The sequence below is a fragment of the Mugil cephalus genome, chromosome 16, assembly GCF_022458985.1.
Source record: "Mugil cephalus isolate CIBA_MC_2020 chromosome 16, CIBA_Mcephalus_1.1, whole genome shotgun sequence".
Lineage (NCBI taxonomy): Eukaryota > Metazoa > Chordata > Actinopteri > Mugiliformes > Mugilidae > Mugil > Mugil cephalus.
Window position 1 is genome coordinate 2,209,554 of NC_061785.1, and position 17,678 is coordinate 2,227,231.

The 17,678-nt window shown below is 42.7% G+C and overlaps 1 protein-coding gene across 1 annotated transcript; it reads right to left on the reverse strand.

Annotated features, from left to right (window-relative positions):
• Nucleotides 1-9,828: 9,828 nt before the first annotated feature.
• On the reverse strand, nucleotides 9,829-15,951 carry kcnj2a (potassium inwardly rectifying channel subfamily J member 2a). Its single transcript, XM_047609527.1, has 2 exons — nucleotides 14,598-15,951; nucleotides 9,829-12,880 (listed from the first exon to the last, which is right to left on the reverse strand). Exon 2 carries the CDS (start codon nucleotides 12,655-12,657, stop codon nucleotides 11,374-11,376), a length of 1,284 nt encoding a protein of 427 aa, XP_047465483.1. The 5' UTR covers nucleotides 12,658-12,880; nucleotides 14,598-15,951; the 3' UTR covers nucleotides 9,829-11,373.
• Between the last annotated feature and the right edge of the window lie 1,727 nt (nucleotides 15,952-17,678).

The window sequence follows — 17,678 nt, forward strand, 5'->3', positions numbered from 1 at the left end:
CAAAAATCTGTCTTAATGAGTGGGAGCACAAAGGTTTCCACAGGTCACAGTCAAAAGTAACACATCAGGGAGGATGCACTGAGCTGCATACAGGACAATAAAAGACATATTGCTGCTTTAAAACCCCTCACGGTGCAGTATGTGTTGAACGAAGAAGTAAAATGAGGTGACCCAGTGTGACTTTGTGGTTTGCTGCACACCTTCCTATCTGCTTGTTGTTGTGTTGCAGACCTGTGTGAGAGAGACTCTGCTCTGATTTGATTTGTTTCTCACTGTGTCTGTGTCATGCTCTATAAAAAGAACAAGTGAGGCCAGATTGAATTAACGAAACGATTCGGCCTCGTAATGATGATGGTGATGATGATGGGAACGCTTCCTAATTGGTTGTTAGAGACTGTGTGTGTTTGTGTGGTTTTCAGAGATCCGAGTGTATTAACCCGTACCGTGCATTGATCACGCTGTTGTGATCCACCACAAAAGGCCAAATGACTCCGGCTGCATCGCATCTCTCACATTCTTCGGCTCTTTTGCCAACCTGACATCCTGGTGGTGGTTTGATCGGCAGAGAATAGGAGGATCACAGCTGGAATTTGTTGAACAAACGGTGGCGCTTTGACCTGGAAAAGGTTATTGTGGGTCTGCGATGCTGCATTCTTCACCCAGGTGAAACAAAGGGATCCTGGTATGAGATTGGACACCACTCAACTCTCTGCTCAAGTTGCCTTTGTTTGCAGTGAAATAAGGCACTGAACCAAGTAAGCAGAGAAGTTCTGCATGAATGCAAAGCCAAGACCTGGACCTGCACCTCGGAGATCCAAACCTGAGGCCTGAAGGCAGCGTTTGCTTTGCTTTGTCTGCAAAGTTCTCTTTCTGATGCATAAAAATGAATTTGGCCAACATGAAACCACCCACAAGTCATGAAAGGTACCTGCATTGCATGTTGCCGCTAAACCTTCCATCTTTCCATTAATATGACGAGTTGTGTAAAGTTTCTAGGATTTTTCTGTTGTCACAACGGAGTCATTGAGGATTTTATGGCTCTTCCACTTTAATTAATTCACTACCGACACAGCAGTCACTCTACTCCAATAAAACAACAGCTATATCCAACCTACAACTCTAGAATACATTAGATCTTCTGGGACTCGTCACATTTTCCATCCGACTTTACGTCTTGATACGTTCCTGAAATTTTCCTTGTCTGTCAGCATGCGTGAAGAGACTAATCTCTCCTGCAAAACGCTCTGAGCTAAATATGAAGACAACCCAACAGTCAAAGAATAAAGCCCCCCTGCCACCACTACATACCCTCCACCCCTCCAGTGTCCCATTAACCTCCCTCCTGTTGCCCAAGAGCCACCGGAAAGGTCAAGGTTGGACTGCCTCTGGTGGGTCAAATGTAGCTCTAATCCTGTCACAACAGACACATGCACAACCTCCTTGGGGATCGCCTCTACCCAAAATTAACTCTAAATTATACTTAGCTCAGCATTCAGGTTGTGCTCTAGTTGGATGAAGTTTAATGTTCTCCATTTTATTTATGAAGCCCCCTTTTTCTTGTTTTGAAATTTGGAACAAACTACTTGAATGTTTATAACCTGATTGGCCGTGCAGAGCAGCGACTCAATGTTAATCTGACATATACTGGACCCGAGTTAATCTGGGCGATGGTTCAGTTTTTGGTCCAGAAAATTCAAGCATCTGCAAAAGTCTGGTTTACAAGATTTAAATCGGGCTGTGGCATTATAATGTTGAGAATAATTCATATGTGCACATCGGGAGCCTTTTTTGATTTCAGTGTGAAGTGTAAAGTTTTCTTGTATCTGGTTGCTGCCTCTGGACGAACAGATGCAGGAAATGGAGACACCTCTTTTGGGATATGATTCATCTGGTCAGCAGCACACCGAGATCTATTTTTGCCTTCAAAGAGGGACAGTAAACGAGGCAGAAAACGATCAGGAAGGCTGATGAATTATTCAGGATGTGACAGCGTGTTGTTTACTAACCTCTTCCCTTCTGTTTAAACTGTTTGAAAGTGGAAAAGAGTTTAGTGTGAGGAGAAATCAGGACACGGGGCTCTCACTCTTCCCTTCCCTTTGACATTGGCTTTGACCGACCAGAGACAAAGCACTGGCCTGTAAACCGCCCACTGCTCTGGCTTTTGCCAAATAATGCCACCAATGCAAACAGACCTCTGCAGAATGCCAGTTACTCCACAGCGGCCTCTAAAAGACGTCGAGTTGTTTGCGGTTAGAAATGTCAGCGATGAGAATAAAACTCCAGTGAATGCGAAGCAGGAGAAAACGATTATGTCTCGACTGGTGACAGGAGGGGTTTTGTCTCTTACGTGGACATCGTTTGGCATCGGAGGTGGGGGGGGCAGGTCAACCACATTTGGCAGGACTTCAAAGTAAAGCGACGCGGCGTTGGACGCACGAGTCCGTGGAAAATTCCTCTCTGCAGGTCTGTTATCGACAGTGTAGTACTAATCCACCAACTGTACTGCTAATATTAGCTGATTGAAATGATTCAACATGAATTAAAATGTTTTAAAAACTTGTACGCAACAGAAACTAGAGCACTGCTCCGAGGGATGAGTTTTATCTGGGGGTTGTCATGTGTACTCGTTTTTCAGAACATCTGTCGCCAAGAAGTTTCATTCACACCTTGAGGCTTGTTACATTACATTTGCTCTCGCTAGGGCTGTGGGAACAAGAACAAAGTTTGTTCTGGCCACGTAGTTTATACTTCACGAGGAACTGAGGTGCCGAACTCCAGGGACATCCTCATAAGCACCACCCACTGCAGCATACGTCAGCATTATACCGTAACACTGTTTCAGATGGGACCGTTTTCAGTGTAGAGCTTCTTAACACGCACGGTGCAGCTGTGTCAATGTGAAGCCTAGTGAAGATAGAAAGGTCCGAAAAATGAAGAAGCAGAATGAGAAGAACTTTAAGACATGGAAGAACCTGTCGGGGTCGACCAACAAAAAACATTTATTGCGAGTGTTGTCGGGCTAAAGTTGCAGCGCTAACATGAGGCCATGCCAACCTGTTTTACTGCTAGTGTGGAATTATTCTACAATATTTACTCATCGACACAGTAAAATAGTCCATCCTTAGTCAATCTGCTGCATTAATGTCTCTCTCAACCAGTGGGAAATGTTGCGAACACGTGATTATGAGTGAAAAAAAATTAAAAAATACCGTGATACCATCAGAATTTGTAGAGACACCATGATATATATTTTTGGTCGTACTGCCCGGCCCTAATTCATGTTCTCCACCCAGGAGAGATTAGCCATAGTCATAGTGGGAATATTAGCATCTGAATTAACCACTTCTAATTTGTGACCAATCGCAGAATAGTTTCCAGACACCACACAGTTAAACTGCAAGGGCAAAATGACGTCATTTTACCACAACAAACTTCTGGCGGTGTATGAAACCACCTTGAGACCAGAGTCTCTGGACATTAGCGGTTCATTAGAGAACAATTCACTGGAGACAAGTGCAGGATCCATGCAAGTGCATGGAGTGTCGGGTCTTGAATGTCTAGAGAAGAAGAAGATGAACCAAGATGTCTCCAACGTACACATGGATTCCAGCTTTTATCATCTTTTTAAACACTTTATGTTTCTGCTCCTCCTTGAAACTCTTCCCCTGATGTTTTACCTACACGGAGCAGATACATGCTCAAAGAGAATGGACTCATTCCAATAACCAGATAGTTTACATGGTTATTAGAGGTTCAGGCCAGACCTCTGCAGCTGGTGGATTCATTTTTGCTTCAGCTTTCAGTTTGTTTGTTTGTTTTTTGTTTTGTTTTTTTGCATCTGACTCTTATTGTTAGTGACTTTTTTCATGTCAATCAGGCCGTAACAAACAAGAAGTCCACTCCATCTAAAGCTTCGTAACTGGACCAGACCCTGGTGCGCTCTGAGGCGTCCACCTTTGCGTGGGGATGGTTTTGTCTGGCCTGGCAGGGGTCCGTGTGAAGCAGGAAGACTCTGCTTCAGCCCGAGACAAAACACAGCGAGGATCACAGGTCTGGACGAGAGCTGAGTCCGTTTGAACGCCAGGTTCCCAGAAGCTTCGATATAAAGCCGCGGGTTCCGGTCATAGTTCAGGAGCTCATGGTGTGTTTGTGTTGCAGCTCTGCAGCTTTTTGCCCGGTGAGCTGTGCAGCATGATGTATAAAACACAAATAAATAAGCGATAAAAAAAAACTGTTGGGATGCTTGATATCTCAGGCGTCTACTCAGAAATAACGAAACCAGGCCTAACATTTACCTTTGGATGTTTACTCCCTCATACACAGTCTTATTGTTTTCATAAACAGCCGGCGAGTGGAGCCGCACAATAGAAACTTCACCTAGAGCTGAACGAGCTGCCACACAGCGCTCAACAATGAGCCACTATTCTTCCTCTCGAACAGGAAGTAACCTCAATGTGCCTTTCCTGGTCACAACTTTAAATTAATATCCAATAAATAAATGCAATATGAAATGGTGTGACCGGAAAGTCGCTCCTTACTTTCCCACCAGTGACGCCCTGCAGGGACCAGCCGCTGCCAAGCTCTTTTCTTTACAAAGAAATAAACAAATAAGGTGAATTCCTTCTATCAGTAGCTTTCCAAATGCTCCACTTGACGTATAGTTTTCACTTGAATGCCGTCCGTTGTGGAGCTGAGCTTGATGTCTTGTGGAGGAAATGTGAGAGAGAGTCGGATCCTGATTACAGACTCATTTTCTCTCTGTTCCCCTTTGAATGAGATTGAGAGTCAGATACTGTAACTGCTTTATGGTTGATGAATGAAACACAAACACGAAAACTTGACATTACTTATTCCCGAACTCTTTAGACCTCGTAGCAAGAAGGTTCTAGGTTCTTGTCCTACTGGGAAAGAGCAGCAATAGATCGTGGATGGATCCTCTGGTTTCTTGAAAAACTGTATCCTGTCCAGGTCACCCAGTCATAGCTGGGATATTCTCCATCCCTACCTACCAGGAGATACAGAAAATGAATGAATAACCCCCTTAACCAGAACCCTGACCCCTTTAAACCAATCCTAACTATAACCTATGACCCAACTATAACAGTTGTTGCTTGACTCTCGTAGATGTAACCACCATCACCTCCCTGCTAGCCTGCTAGCCTAAAAGCTAATTCACTGTACCTTCTTTATTATTTTCTTTATCTAGCTATTTTTTCCATCTTTTTCTTTCATTGCTCGTCCCAGAGACTGAAGCAGGTCAATGATAAGTCAATGTACACAATTTGCTTTTAAGCACTACAGTCTTTTCTGAAAAGCATGACTTTGATTTTATTTTAAGGACCATTTTTGCGTTTTTTTTATAGCCTCAAACCCATTTTTCTAGAGTGCCTTCCTTGGTTCTCTAACTTTAAATTAAAAGTCTAAAAACAAATCACACAAAAACAGGATTGACCAACCCTTGGTTCCTACAATGAGTACATTAGACGAGGACCGAGGAGGCGGCTGGAACTTCTTTACAAACCAAACCCTATTAAACCTTCTCCTAACCCCATTAACTATAACCTAATCAGAACCTTTAATCAAAATCGAGTCTCAACAGGTTTTAACCCTCAAATAGTCGTTGTGGAAAGTTTCGCCAGCTGCAGCTCTCTAGTTTGACCCCTTAATTCCACGTCTTTATATATAAACAGTGTATTTATAAGACAGGTCTTTACGTCCCCGCTGCAGAATAAATCCGATGACTCCCCGATGAAACGTCCGAACTGTTCTTAGAGAGCAGAGACGTGTAGCTACAGCTCTTCCGGCTTTATTTGACTGCACAGACACGCGCGTTTTAAATAAAGAAATAAATGGACGTCCAGCTCATTGGAAAATTCCTTGGCTGCGCCGCTGAAGAAGACCAACGCTAATAGGAGCGGGTGGAGTCAGAGCTCAGTCGGCTTTGAACGTGATGCTGCATGTTATTGAATACCAGACTTCTCCCTGTCTTCCATCACGTCCCCTCCTCTGTCTCTGCTCTTTATATAAAACATGGTCCATAACGCTGTCCAGTCTACATGTAGTTTTAGGGACTCGTGCAGCACAGGAACAACACAGCTCGTAGAACAATGAATCAATCAGAGCTGGAATAAATCAACCCTGCTGAACTTCCCGGCCTCCTTTAGCTCCGGGGGTTTAGCCACACTAGCAGCGTTGGCTCTGAAAGTCTAGGTCACATATGTCCAGGTTGTTATGGAGACACTGTCCAGACTTTGAGGTGAGTTTTTTTCCTCTGACGGCGTCGAGGTTGTCATTTCTGGTTCTGAGCTCATGTCTTAAGTTTAGAGATGAGACGACACGGCGTTAACGTTCGAAGTGTTTCGACGACAGGGTGGAGCTTCGGCTGGTTAAAGATGGCGTCCGCCTCATTTTAACTTATTCTTGATCAGCCCGTCGCCTCGAAACAAATAACTGATGATCAGCCTGAATAAACGCTTCTTCCATTGACTAAATCAGATGATGTGTTTACATCAGAACATCGACCACTGAAGAAGTTTAGGAGCATCACATCTACTGGAAATACAGCAGGAGGAGAAGAAGAAGTGGAAGAAGGAGCAGATCAATGGAGAAGAAGAAACCAATTTATGGAGGAGAAGAAGAAGAAGAACAAGATAGAAGGAGAATGAGCAAAAGAAGGAGGACAAAAATAAGAAACAGACAGAGGAGAAGAAGAAGAATAGTTATATTGTTGTATCTCCAGCCCTGAATTGTTTCAGTAGAAGAAGACTTGACCCGTTTCATCTCATCTCTTCTTAAGAAATGACCTCAAAACCAGAAATGACAACCTCGACAGTGTCAGAGGAAAAAAACTCACCTCAAAGTCTGGACAGTGTCTCCATAACAACCTGGACATATGTGACCTAGACTTTCAGAGCCAACGCTGCTAGTGTGGCTAAACCCCCGGAGCTAAAGGAGGCCGGGAAGTTCAGCAGGGTTGATTTATTCCAGCTCTGATTGATTCATTGTTCTACGAGCTGTGTTGTTCCTGTGCTGCACGAGTCCCTAAAACTACATGTAGACTGGACAGCGTTATGGACCATGTTTTATATAAAGAGCAGAGACAGAGGAGGGGACGTGATGGAAGACAGGGAGAAGTCTGAGAGAGCGCAGGAGGAGAGAGAAGGTGTTAATCCGTCCTGTGCCAGAGGACGAGGCGGCTGGTTAGTGTCACGGCTCGTTGCCGCCTCCACTGAGTCACCAACACAACCCCAACACAACCACCGCCACCATGTCCTGGTACAAACCTGAGATAAACAAAACACGGACGATAAATCCGCAACGTGAAAACGTGCAGAACGATGAACCTGCATTTTATCATCATTATTATAATATTTATTGTTCTGCATCCACCAAATGTTTCAAATGCTTCATTTATGGGACATTTTCTTAAATATCATAAGAGTTGTAGTTGTCTGTCCTGGTTTTATCATGATATACAATTTTATTTAACTTTTTTAAAGTATAAACTCTCATTTCTTTGTTCATTCTTGCAGCATAATCAAGTATTTGTTGTGTTTTTTTTTTTTTTAAGTTAACAGTAAATGTTCTTAAAAAGCACATTGGGTTTAATCATTAAAATATAAAAACTGTTCAGTTAAATTATAAATAAATGATGCGTCTTTGAGAAGAAATCAGTTTCCTTTAAAACACATTCACTAATTTTAATCATCATCATTAAATATGAAATTGAATAAGGACGTGTTTTAATAACCAAGTATTTACTGATAATGTACTTTGTTTAGATAAGAGTAAAGATTCCTACATTAAAATTCATTTTTTTATTATTCAATTTTAATTCATTATCAAATAAATCTTGTGGAGTTAAAGCATAAAAAACAGTAAAATGTTTCAAAACTATCTGCCAGTAACCTACAGATACATATATATATATACATATAATATAAACTTGCCACTTCATTAGGTACATCAGTGAATGTATTTTAATCTGAATCCTCCTTCATGACTTGTTCTAATGTTCGGTTGATGTAGAAACTGCTTCAGATTCACCAGGATGGACATAGTGGAGGATGGACATTTAATTGTGTTATTTAGCTTCACCCAGTGACTACGATGTCAAAATAATAGGAACATGTGTCAATTCAATGGACCCCTTCACAATTTGTAAACAGTGTGACGTTGTTGAGGGGCGGAGCTTAGCTGGAGGCAAAACATCTCAAACACTGTAGCCTGTAAACGTTGGTTAGCATATTTCCATGGACTGTTTTGGCAAGAATGACGAGGAAAACGTATATTTTAGAGAATATACTGATACACTCACTGCCTGATAACGTGACTGTTATTTTAAAAGTTGACTCTGACTGATGGGACTTTATTCACCGACCTCTACACTCTCACTCACTGGATGGGGACAAAGTCTGGTCTGTCTTTATCAAGTGAAGCTTCTCCAACAAAGATATTACAAGAAGTAAGTGGAACCACTGTGGAGGGGAACGTAGTAAATGCAACTTATTTTTTATTTTTTTTTTGCTTGGACACCCCTGAAACACGCAACTAATGTTGAGTTAGCTAGCGGTTAGCATTAGCATTTACATTTAACAATGTAATTTCAGTCATGATGTGGTCTAATCCATAACTGTATTATAGTTTATTAATCTTAATCTCATCTGACATCACTGCAAATAGAGAGATGGTGATGATTGTCTCACTCCAATTTGTTTCTTTTAATCATTTTCAACCAAATTTGTCTATGACTGGCAGTCGCTGGTAAAAGCTCAAGTTAGTGTTTCTGCTTTCCGTATTTTTGTTTCTCCAAAAGAAAACAACAAGACGACATTTTCATGGTTGAAAGTGACAGCGTTCGCCTCCAGCTTCCCTCTGTTTTGCCTCCAGCTAACGTAGACCTTTAAGGGGTCTATGGTGTTAAATTACAGCTTGTTCTACAATAATGTCTCATCTCCCCAAGTCATGACAACACCTCTCTGAGTTACTTGAAGATAAGATTTAGAGCAGGACTGTTTATATTAGCAGACTAATGTTCCTAATGAACTGGCAAGAGAATGTATAATCCTATAAAATCTACATCACACTTTAACCTTGTAATAACTTGGTCATTTGAGGCTCCAACAAGATTATGTATTATATATACACTTACTCCAAAACATTAGGTACGTTAGTGTTAAGAAACGTATAATAACAGACCTGCACTAAATCCTTGTTCATGACCTGTGGATGGAGGATGTTTCTGGTGTTTAGCCTATAACTCACTCACTGCAACGTCAAAATAATAGGAACATTAAGAAAGTCCAGTAGTTCCACAAACCACAGCCTCCAAAAAAAACAAAATAGAAACATTTTTTTTGCTCTCATTACAGCTCGTTCCAAAATGATGTGTCATTTCATTTAAGTCATGGCCTCCACAAGGAAAACACAGCTGAACTAAAGCAGATTACTGGAACCGTTACTGCAGGATAGTGACGTGTGGATCGATACTGAAACATCGATACCAGGTCTTTTTGCTCTAAAATCGATTCAGTGTCAATACTTAAGTCATTGGAGGTGATGTATAAACACAGTGGTAAGAAACTAAACTATTGAGTTGTGGCAACACAACAAACCTTGTGAAACACCTCACAAAGCATCACGTCTGCAGGACTCTTGTATTAGAATTCATTCACCTTCCTAATAAACTGGCCACTCGGCGTAAATTTAATAAAATGTCTTTGTATATGTTCTACAATCATATATCTCATCACGTTCACTAGCGTACCTAATAAACTGGCCAACTGAGCACTGTTGACGAGTGGAAATGATCCGGAGGCGACGCAGGCCTGGTTCTGATCGTCCACGGACATTTTATTGAAAAAAGAACAATATAATATCATGTACAATAATAATAACAATAATAATATTAATACAAAAAAACAAAAACAAACAAACTCTGTACATTCTGTGGTTTTGCAGTACATTTGGAAGACTGATACAAAATAACTGCAGCAGGGAGGGAGGTATTTACACATGTAGTTTCTATGGAGCCGAGCGGCTTTCCGTCTTTTTTTTTTATAAAAACAAAAAACATAATAATAAAAGGATATAAATTTAAAATTGATGTGCAGTACACCTTCACGTGCCACGGTTACAGTACGTCTGGCTTTGAACGAGGCTTCCTTCCTTCCTTCCTTTTTCTTTCTCGTCTTACATTCTCCAGTAAAGTGACAGAGAATGAAAACTCAAGTAGTGTTGATAGCGACGAAGGCAGCACGAGTCGTATTCTTAAAACCTTTTCAAAGCGAATCGTCTCTTTTATTCGCCTTAAAAAGAAACATCATTGGCCCTTTGATTATAGTTTTTTTTTCTATTTTTCTTTTTTTTTATTTTAGTTCAGCAAACACTACAGAACATGTCATTAAGTTAATTTAAACGTCCTCGTGTGTTTGATTGTCCAGATTTGATGAAGTGGCTCGAGAAGAGAAAACAAAAAAAAAAACTAAATATATATAAAAATTAAAACTATACACACGTTCTTCAAAAACAAACTGTATTAAAACTCCCTAAATGCTCTACTGTCTTCTCTGTACCAAATCTAATCAGGAGTTCTTTTTTTTTATTTTATTTTTTTATTTTATTTAAGGAGAAACATGATAATAATACTCTTTGGCATTTTTTATCAACCGTAAAAAGAAAAAGAAGCAACATCTTAGCAGCACTTTTTTTTTTTTTAAGAACATTCGGACCCCCCCACCCCATCCCACCCCCCTCACCCCTCAGGTCTCAGTTTAAATTAAGGGCTCTCCGTCTAACCCTGATCTGATCTGATCTGATCTGATCTGTGGGGCAGGCATGTTTCTATCAGTCTGACCAGCTCTCAACAGTCAGTTTATTGCGTAAAGACACTTCTCTCACTGTCTGCAATGAGGCCAGCTCATGAACAAATACTTGTACCTTCTTTGTTCCAGACTTCCTTTGCTCTTTGGCGCTCTGCTCAAAACGAAACCTTTTACTTTTTCTCTTTCGTGTAACTTCCTCTATTTTCTAGCAGCATTAAAGAAAAACTCGTGAGGTTCTTGCTGGACAGAGCGACGGAGACATGCCTGCTGCAGGTTTAACGTCCTCCTCTTTGCAGCCGCCAGACGCTGAGCCCACATTCACGGGGACTTTGTGGAGAATTCATTCTGCAATATGCACATGCTTCGTAGTGCTGTGTTTTGTCGTGCTGTGTGCGGTCAGAGTTCAGACGGACTCCCGCCGCCGCAGCAGCAGCATCAGTACCGTTCGGCTTGTCCTCTGCTCGAGGCCCAGCTCGGCGTCTTTGAGCCTTCCGGAGCAGAGAGGTGATTTTTGTTTTCAGAAACGCTCTCACGCGTGAGGCGTGGACAGTCATATCTCGGACTCTCGCCTCAGAGGCCGGGGCTCGAGCGGCACCGTGGCCTGGCTGTGCTCGGTCTCTGAGATGTTGTCCGTCTGCGTGCCGTCGGGCCCCACGCTGCCCCCGTTCCCCTCGTCCGTGTCCTCCTTGTTCTCCAGCGCCATCTCGTTCTCGTAGCAGAAGGAGTTGGAGTTGGAGAGGATGTACTTTTTCTCGGCGAGGTCCCGAGCGCTGCACAGGGGAGTGCTCGGCACCTCGTACGTCTTGTGGAAGCGGGAGTAGTCCACCTTGTAGTAGCTCTTCTCCTCGAAGAGCACGGGCTCGAAGCGGTGGCCCCAGAGGATCTCGCCGGCGACGTACGAGCTGCGGCACTGCGTGGTCATCGCCGTCGCCTCCACCATCCCCTCCAGGATCACCACGATCTCAAAGTCGGAGGTCTCCAGGTCCTGCTTGCTCATGTCGTAGAAGGGGCTGTCCTCGTCGATCTCGTGGACGATGGTGATCGGGGAGACCAGGAAGATGCGGTCGACGCCGCTGTCGAAGCCCACGTCTATGTCCATCTGGTCCAGGGGGATGTACTCCCCCTCGGCCGTCGTTCTGGATTTGAGGAGCTGAGCCCGAACGTGCGCCTCCACCAGGTGGCTCTTCCTCAAGTTGCCCACGCGCCACATCAGGCAGAGCTTGTTGTCCCTCATGGCCACCGTGGCGTTGTGGCTGAAAACCAGAGTCTCGTTCCTTTTCTTGGGCTTGGCCATTTTCGCCATGACGGCGCCGATGATGAAGGCGTCGATGATGCAGCCGATGATGCTCTGGAAAACCACCATGAAGACGGCGACCGGGCACTCGTCCGTCACGTATCTGTAGCCGTAGCCGATGGTGGTTTGCGTCTCGATGGAGAACAGGAAGGCGGCGGTGAAGCTGCTCACGTTGGAGACGCACTTCTGGCCGTCGCTCTCCAAGTCCCCGTGGAAGATGGCCACCAGCCAGAAGACGCAGCCGAAGAAGAGCCACGACAGGAGGAAGGCGAGGCAGAAGATGACGAACATCCACCTCCAGCGGATGTCCACGCACGTGGTGAAGATGTCGGCCAGGTACCGCTGGCCCTTCTCGCTCACGTTGATGAACTGCACGTTGCAGTGGCCGTCCTTCTTCACGAACCTGCTCTGCGGCTGGTGCCTCGTGTGCACTTTGCCTTTGCCGCTGCCGTAGCCGTTGGGCACTGCCATGGTGGCGAGCTTCATGCCGTCCTCCTCTGATGACACAATGCTGTAGCGGCTGGCTCGCACGCTTCCCATCACCTCAGTCTGGGAGGGCTGTGCTGCTTCTGCTTTGGAAAACAGTCTGAGTTTCTGGAAGAAGCGTTGGAGAAACAGTTTTGAAACACTTCTGGGGACCAGCTCGGAGAGGAAATGGTGACAAAACGAGGCGGGCCTCGCTGGGCCCTAGATGGAGTGAAACAAGAGGAGGATGAAGTGGTCACTCCTCTCTCATCAGGCGACTGGACCTCATCAACGTCATCTGCTCGGAAGAAAACGGAGACAGAAAATGTCCGTTAGAGAAACTAGAACATAAATCCAAAATGATTTATCGCTCCGACATAAAATCTCTCGTCAGAAGCGAAGACTTTCTCGCTGTAAAGGCAGACATGCGTGCAGCCTGAGAAAAACCTCCAAGAACTTTATACCCCTGAGTCAGAGGAGCCTGTCTCCCAGTGCCAACAATATTTCATCCAGTTATGACAAACAACAACAGTGATATTTAACCCCGCGCTAACATTTCAACCTTCACTGAGAGAGGCCGCGCAGTAATTACACTCAGGTCCCGTCGACTTATTTTTCTTGGCTGCGCCGCTCCGACCTGATCTCTCCTCCACCGACTGCCAGTTGCAGCGTTTCTATGGGATCTCATGCATGGCCGGTTCTGTTCTACCGATGGATTATGTAAACAGTTTACACTGAGAAAGATTAGACGTGCAGACCCCCCCCCCCCCCCCCCCCCACTGTCGTCTTTTTAAATAATATGCAACAAAGAATAAAAAGGCAGCTTTGAAGATTTCATTCCTGCTTCTAGAAACTTTAAATGATTTAGCTGCAAGATAAGAAAGATTGGACCGAGTCTGTGATGTTTCTGTCTGTGCACAGAAGATGTGTCATGTGCGTCTTAATCGGTTAAAGAACCTTTAGGGGAAAGTGTTGGATGTGCAGAAGAGATGCAGAGCTTGTTGACTCTCACAGGGCCCCCGGGGGACCTGGTCTCCTGCTGGCAGTAATGGCCGCCCCGGGAGGATCGTGCCCTGCACGTCTAAAACACCTCTCATTAGTTCTGGCTGTCCTAGCAACCTGCCGCACACTCGCAGCGCTCGGCTGCTGTTGTGCCGTGAGGGTTAAAGACGAAGGACGAGGCTTCGGGTGAAAGCTAGAAAGCTTCCCCACACTTTGAAAACACACGGTCTGTGGATATGAGTCACGGTGTAGTTTCACACATGCAGAGCGCTGATCTTGGCTGATGCAATTTGTGTGCAGGACTTTGTCATTTCACATGCAATGTGTGTAAAAGTTGTGTAAAGTTTGGAAAACCACATTTACCAAATGCATTTCATTCTGATTACAGAGCAAGTTGCACCATGAGAGGATATTTTAGGAAAAGCTGCTGCAGGTTTTTTTTTTTCTAATTCATGCACAAAAATCTAAAGGTTTGTGTTTAGATTATCTGCACACAAAAAAAAAAAAAAAAAAGACAAGTTTCTAAATGAAGGAGACCGTAGTAATCACTTGTAGTGCCAGTGTTGGTTCGCTCCTGTGGCTTTTGCTCGGGTTCCTGGGGAGAGTTCATGTGTGGAAGGAGACAGAGCTGCCCTCAGAATGCACCAAATGCCAGCGACAAATGTTAACAGGTGCGGAGGGGAAACAAGGAGCTGACTTCTGATGCAATCATCCACTCACACAACACAACACGCACCACTCATCCCTCCACACACACACACACACACGCTTTCCCCAGTACTTTTTCTTTCTTTTAGAAAATCTGGACGTCGTGTTAAAATACGAGCCGGATAAAGAGAAACATTTTTTTTTTTTTGGCGGGCCATCTGACAGAGCTGTGCGTAAAAGCCAGGAAGTCTGCGCGTCACGGAGGAGAAGAAGAGCGGCAGTTTGCCAGAAAGATAACTCTTATAAAAGCATCACATGTCACGTAAAAAGCAGGAAAGTCGTGTAAAAAGAAGAGTTTCCTCTACCTGTTTCTCATTTGTGGACCGGTTGAAATCAGCTTGGAGGAAAATAATCCAGGGGTTTGCTTTTAGTTTTTTTTTTTTTTTCTCTTTTTCTTTTAGTTTTTATCCTCAGCTGCTGTCCTCCAGAGGCGCTTGTTTTATATTTATTATTTTCTGTTACTTTTTTGGCTTGAACAAGGTGAAGTGCGAGACTCCCCTCATGTCTCCGGAGGACCGGTGTCGGGTAAATGTGCTTCGCAGTGAGTTCCCCCGGAGCGTTTTAAACCTCACGCACCGGCACGGACCCGCCCTCGGCTGCGCGCCCGGCCAATGAGTGGGGGGAGAGGAAAAGGGAGCGCGCACTGAGAAGCAGGCGCAATTAAAGCTTTTGTGTCCTTCTTTTCTTTTTTTTTTCTTTAGTTTTGTTATATATGTGTGTGTTTGTATGAGCGTGGTGGAGGTTAACGGAGAAGACTTTGACACTTTGACAGACTTTTTTGGAGCTAAAGCCTGAAACACGAGCAGAAAACTAAACCTTTAAAGCGATTATGTCTTTAATATCCTCACATGATGCATTTATAACAAACATATGGCTGGAACAAAGTGCGTGAAATGTGGTTTAGGTCTGCAAAAAGTTCAAATTACCCTCCAATTTAGATAAAAATGAAACCCCAGGAATCCTAATTAGTTGATTTCACCTCCTCAGACCCACATTTAATCTCTAATGATGCAGAAAATGCTGCAAAACCTCAGCCCGGTCCCACCTGCTGTTGACAACCCAACTGGCCGCCGTCCCCATTTCAGTGATGTCCGTTGTTTTCATAGATCTTATTCTTCTTTTTTTTTTTTTTTTTTCTAATGTGGGTATGGAAAATGTGTTCTGTCGGAAAGAATGACTCACTCAATAAAGGCCTACATGCCTGTATTATGATATGACTGTCTTTCTCCACTGAGCTATCGAGTTGCTTCGGATGTTTAGACTATGCATCTGCGGCCCTATAATTTTAGGTCAGGCCGTGGCCGCGTTGTCTTAAAGCCACTGACTAAATCATTCTTCCTGCTCACTTATTCATGATAAACATTAACCCCCCAGCTACATGTTTTCCACAGGTTTCTTTTTCTTCTCCTCCTCCAGTCTCCTTTCTTTCTTTCTTTCTTTCTTTCTTTTTTTTCCCTCCTTTTTCTTTTTTCTTTTTTTGTATATTTTTAGTTTGGGTTATTTATAGCAGCACATATATTTAGCCCCGACCACCTGTGTCAGTGAACTGTGCTGGTTGTGTGTGTTTGTTTTCCATGCCCAATTTCCAGCAATAAAGAGAGCGACGCATGCAGCCGGACCACAAGGTGGAGAGCTGGGGTCTGGATCTGACACACACACACACACACACACACACACACACACACACACACACACACACACACACACACACACACACACGAGGAAGGAAAGCGAATGCAACAGGAGTCTCTGCAGCAGCATCTGCAGGAAGAACAATATTCCTGTTTGCATGAATAAGGATCAAGTTAAATTTAACATTAAAACTCTCGGTGTCGTGCATGTTCTTGACAGGACGTCTTAACCTTCCACCATGTTGCCTTCAGGTGCCTTAAACCATTTTTGCAAATACTAATTAGTGGGAATGCAGAAAAAAAAAAAAAAAAAAACAGTGATCAGATGAGCCACAGGCTTCGGCTGTGTTTCCTCTTTCAGCACATGTCTCATACGACGCCACCGCGGCCAAAATCTGAGTCACCTCAGTGGAAATAAAGAAGCATTTTTATAAAGTTTACATGATGTGTCATCAAATGCCTCTTAGGAAATTACAAAAAAACCCTGAAACAAAATGTTGATGTCTATTCTACACTGAGCCCAGCTGGAGGAAAAGTTTCTATTAAACATGGAATGTACTACATCAAAATAAAACCCAAGGTGAAGAATGTTCTTCATTTTGAATGAAAATGTTTATTTCTGCTTAAAATATATTGAAACGTTTGTGTCGTTTCATTTTTATTCTGTATTTAATTTCATTCTTATATCTTCCTAACTTTTTATATTTTATCAATTTTCTGTATTTATTTATTTATCCATGGCTTTTTTTTAATATATATTTTTGTCATTTATATGTGAAGCACTTTAAATGGTGCTTTGAATAAAATAAAATTTGATTGATTCATTAATTATTCAGTAAAATAGGATCAAAAACTAAAACTTTAGTACATTTACGTCTTTAATATGTAAATATTAGCACCACATTATATGTTTATAACAAATATGTGGCTGAAAAAATACCAAATTACCTTAAATATTTTTTGTAGAAAGGTATGTATTATTATTATTGTTCAGCTGGGCCCAATATTTTAATTTGAGATTTTAATTAGATATAAAATATATTATATAAATATAGAAAATTAGTAAAATTGGTTTTAGAATATATGTTTTCAATAAATATTTCTTTTTCCCCACATAAAAAATATAAATTTTTCAGATTTGGTTGAGTCAACAAAGGTTTTAATAAATTAATCATATCAAATATAATTAAAATGTTTGATATTATTAAAGTGTTTTAAGCAGGAGAACATCACAGAGTGGATCATATTTGTTCTTAAGTTCCCTCTGAGCACCAGGTGAGTTATGGACTTTATTTAAACTTATACACGGATGAGAATCGTTCTTCGCGTTTGTCGTTGACTTTCTGAGTAGAACATTAAGAATTTAGACCAGTTGTTCAGAAATCTGGGACGAGCTGAAGCGTTTGTTACGTCACATGTTTGCAGGACGTTTGATGAGCTAAGTTAGCTTAGCTAAGCTAACTGAATAGCTAGCTAAGTATCTTGGTTCATGTTCTGCTTCGAGGTAGACTCGTGTTTAGCGTGAACATGAATAGCGCCCTCTTGTGGCATTTTCAACCTCGTACATGGAGATTTGTGACTAAAAAGCTGGAGGTGGATGTAAAGTTAACATACTGGATATGTAAAATATAATCCTAAAATTAGTTTGTAAAATGCTAAAGTCAATAGTTTTACAGCTCAGATTTACGACTTGAACCTCAAATATTTAACGTAACGAAGAACCGCGTCTCTAGTGGACATTTAAAGAAGTGCAGT

What these genes read in the sequence shown, in the direction of transcription:
- kcnj2a (XM_047609527.1), bottom strand. Translation starts at nt 12,657, where the DNA reads ATGGGAAGCGTGCGAGCCAGCCGCTACAGCATTGTGTCATCAGAGGAG.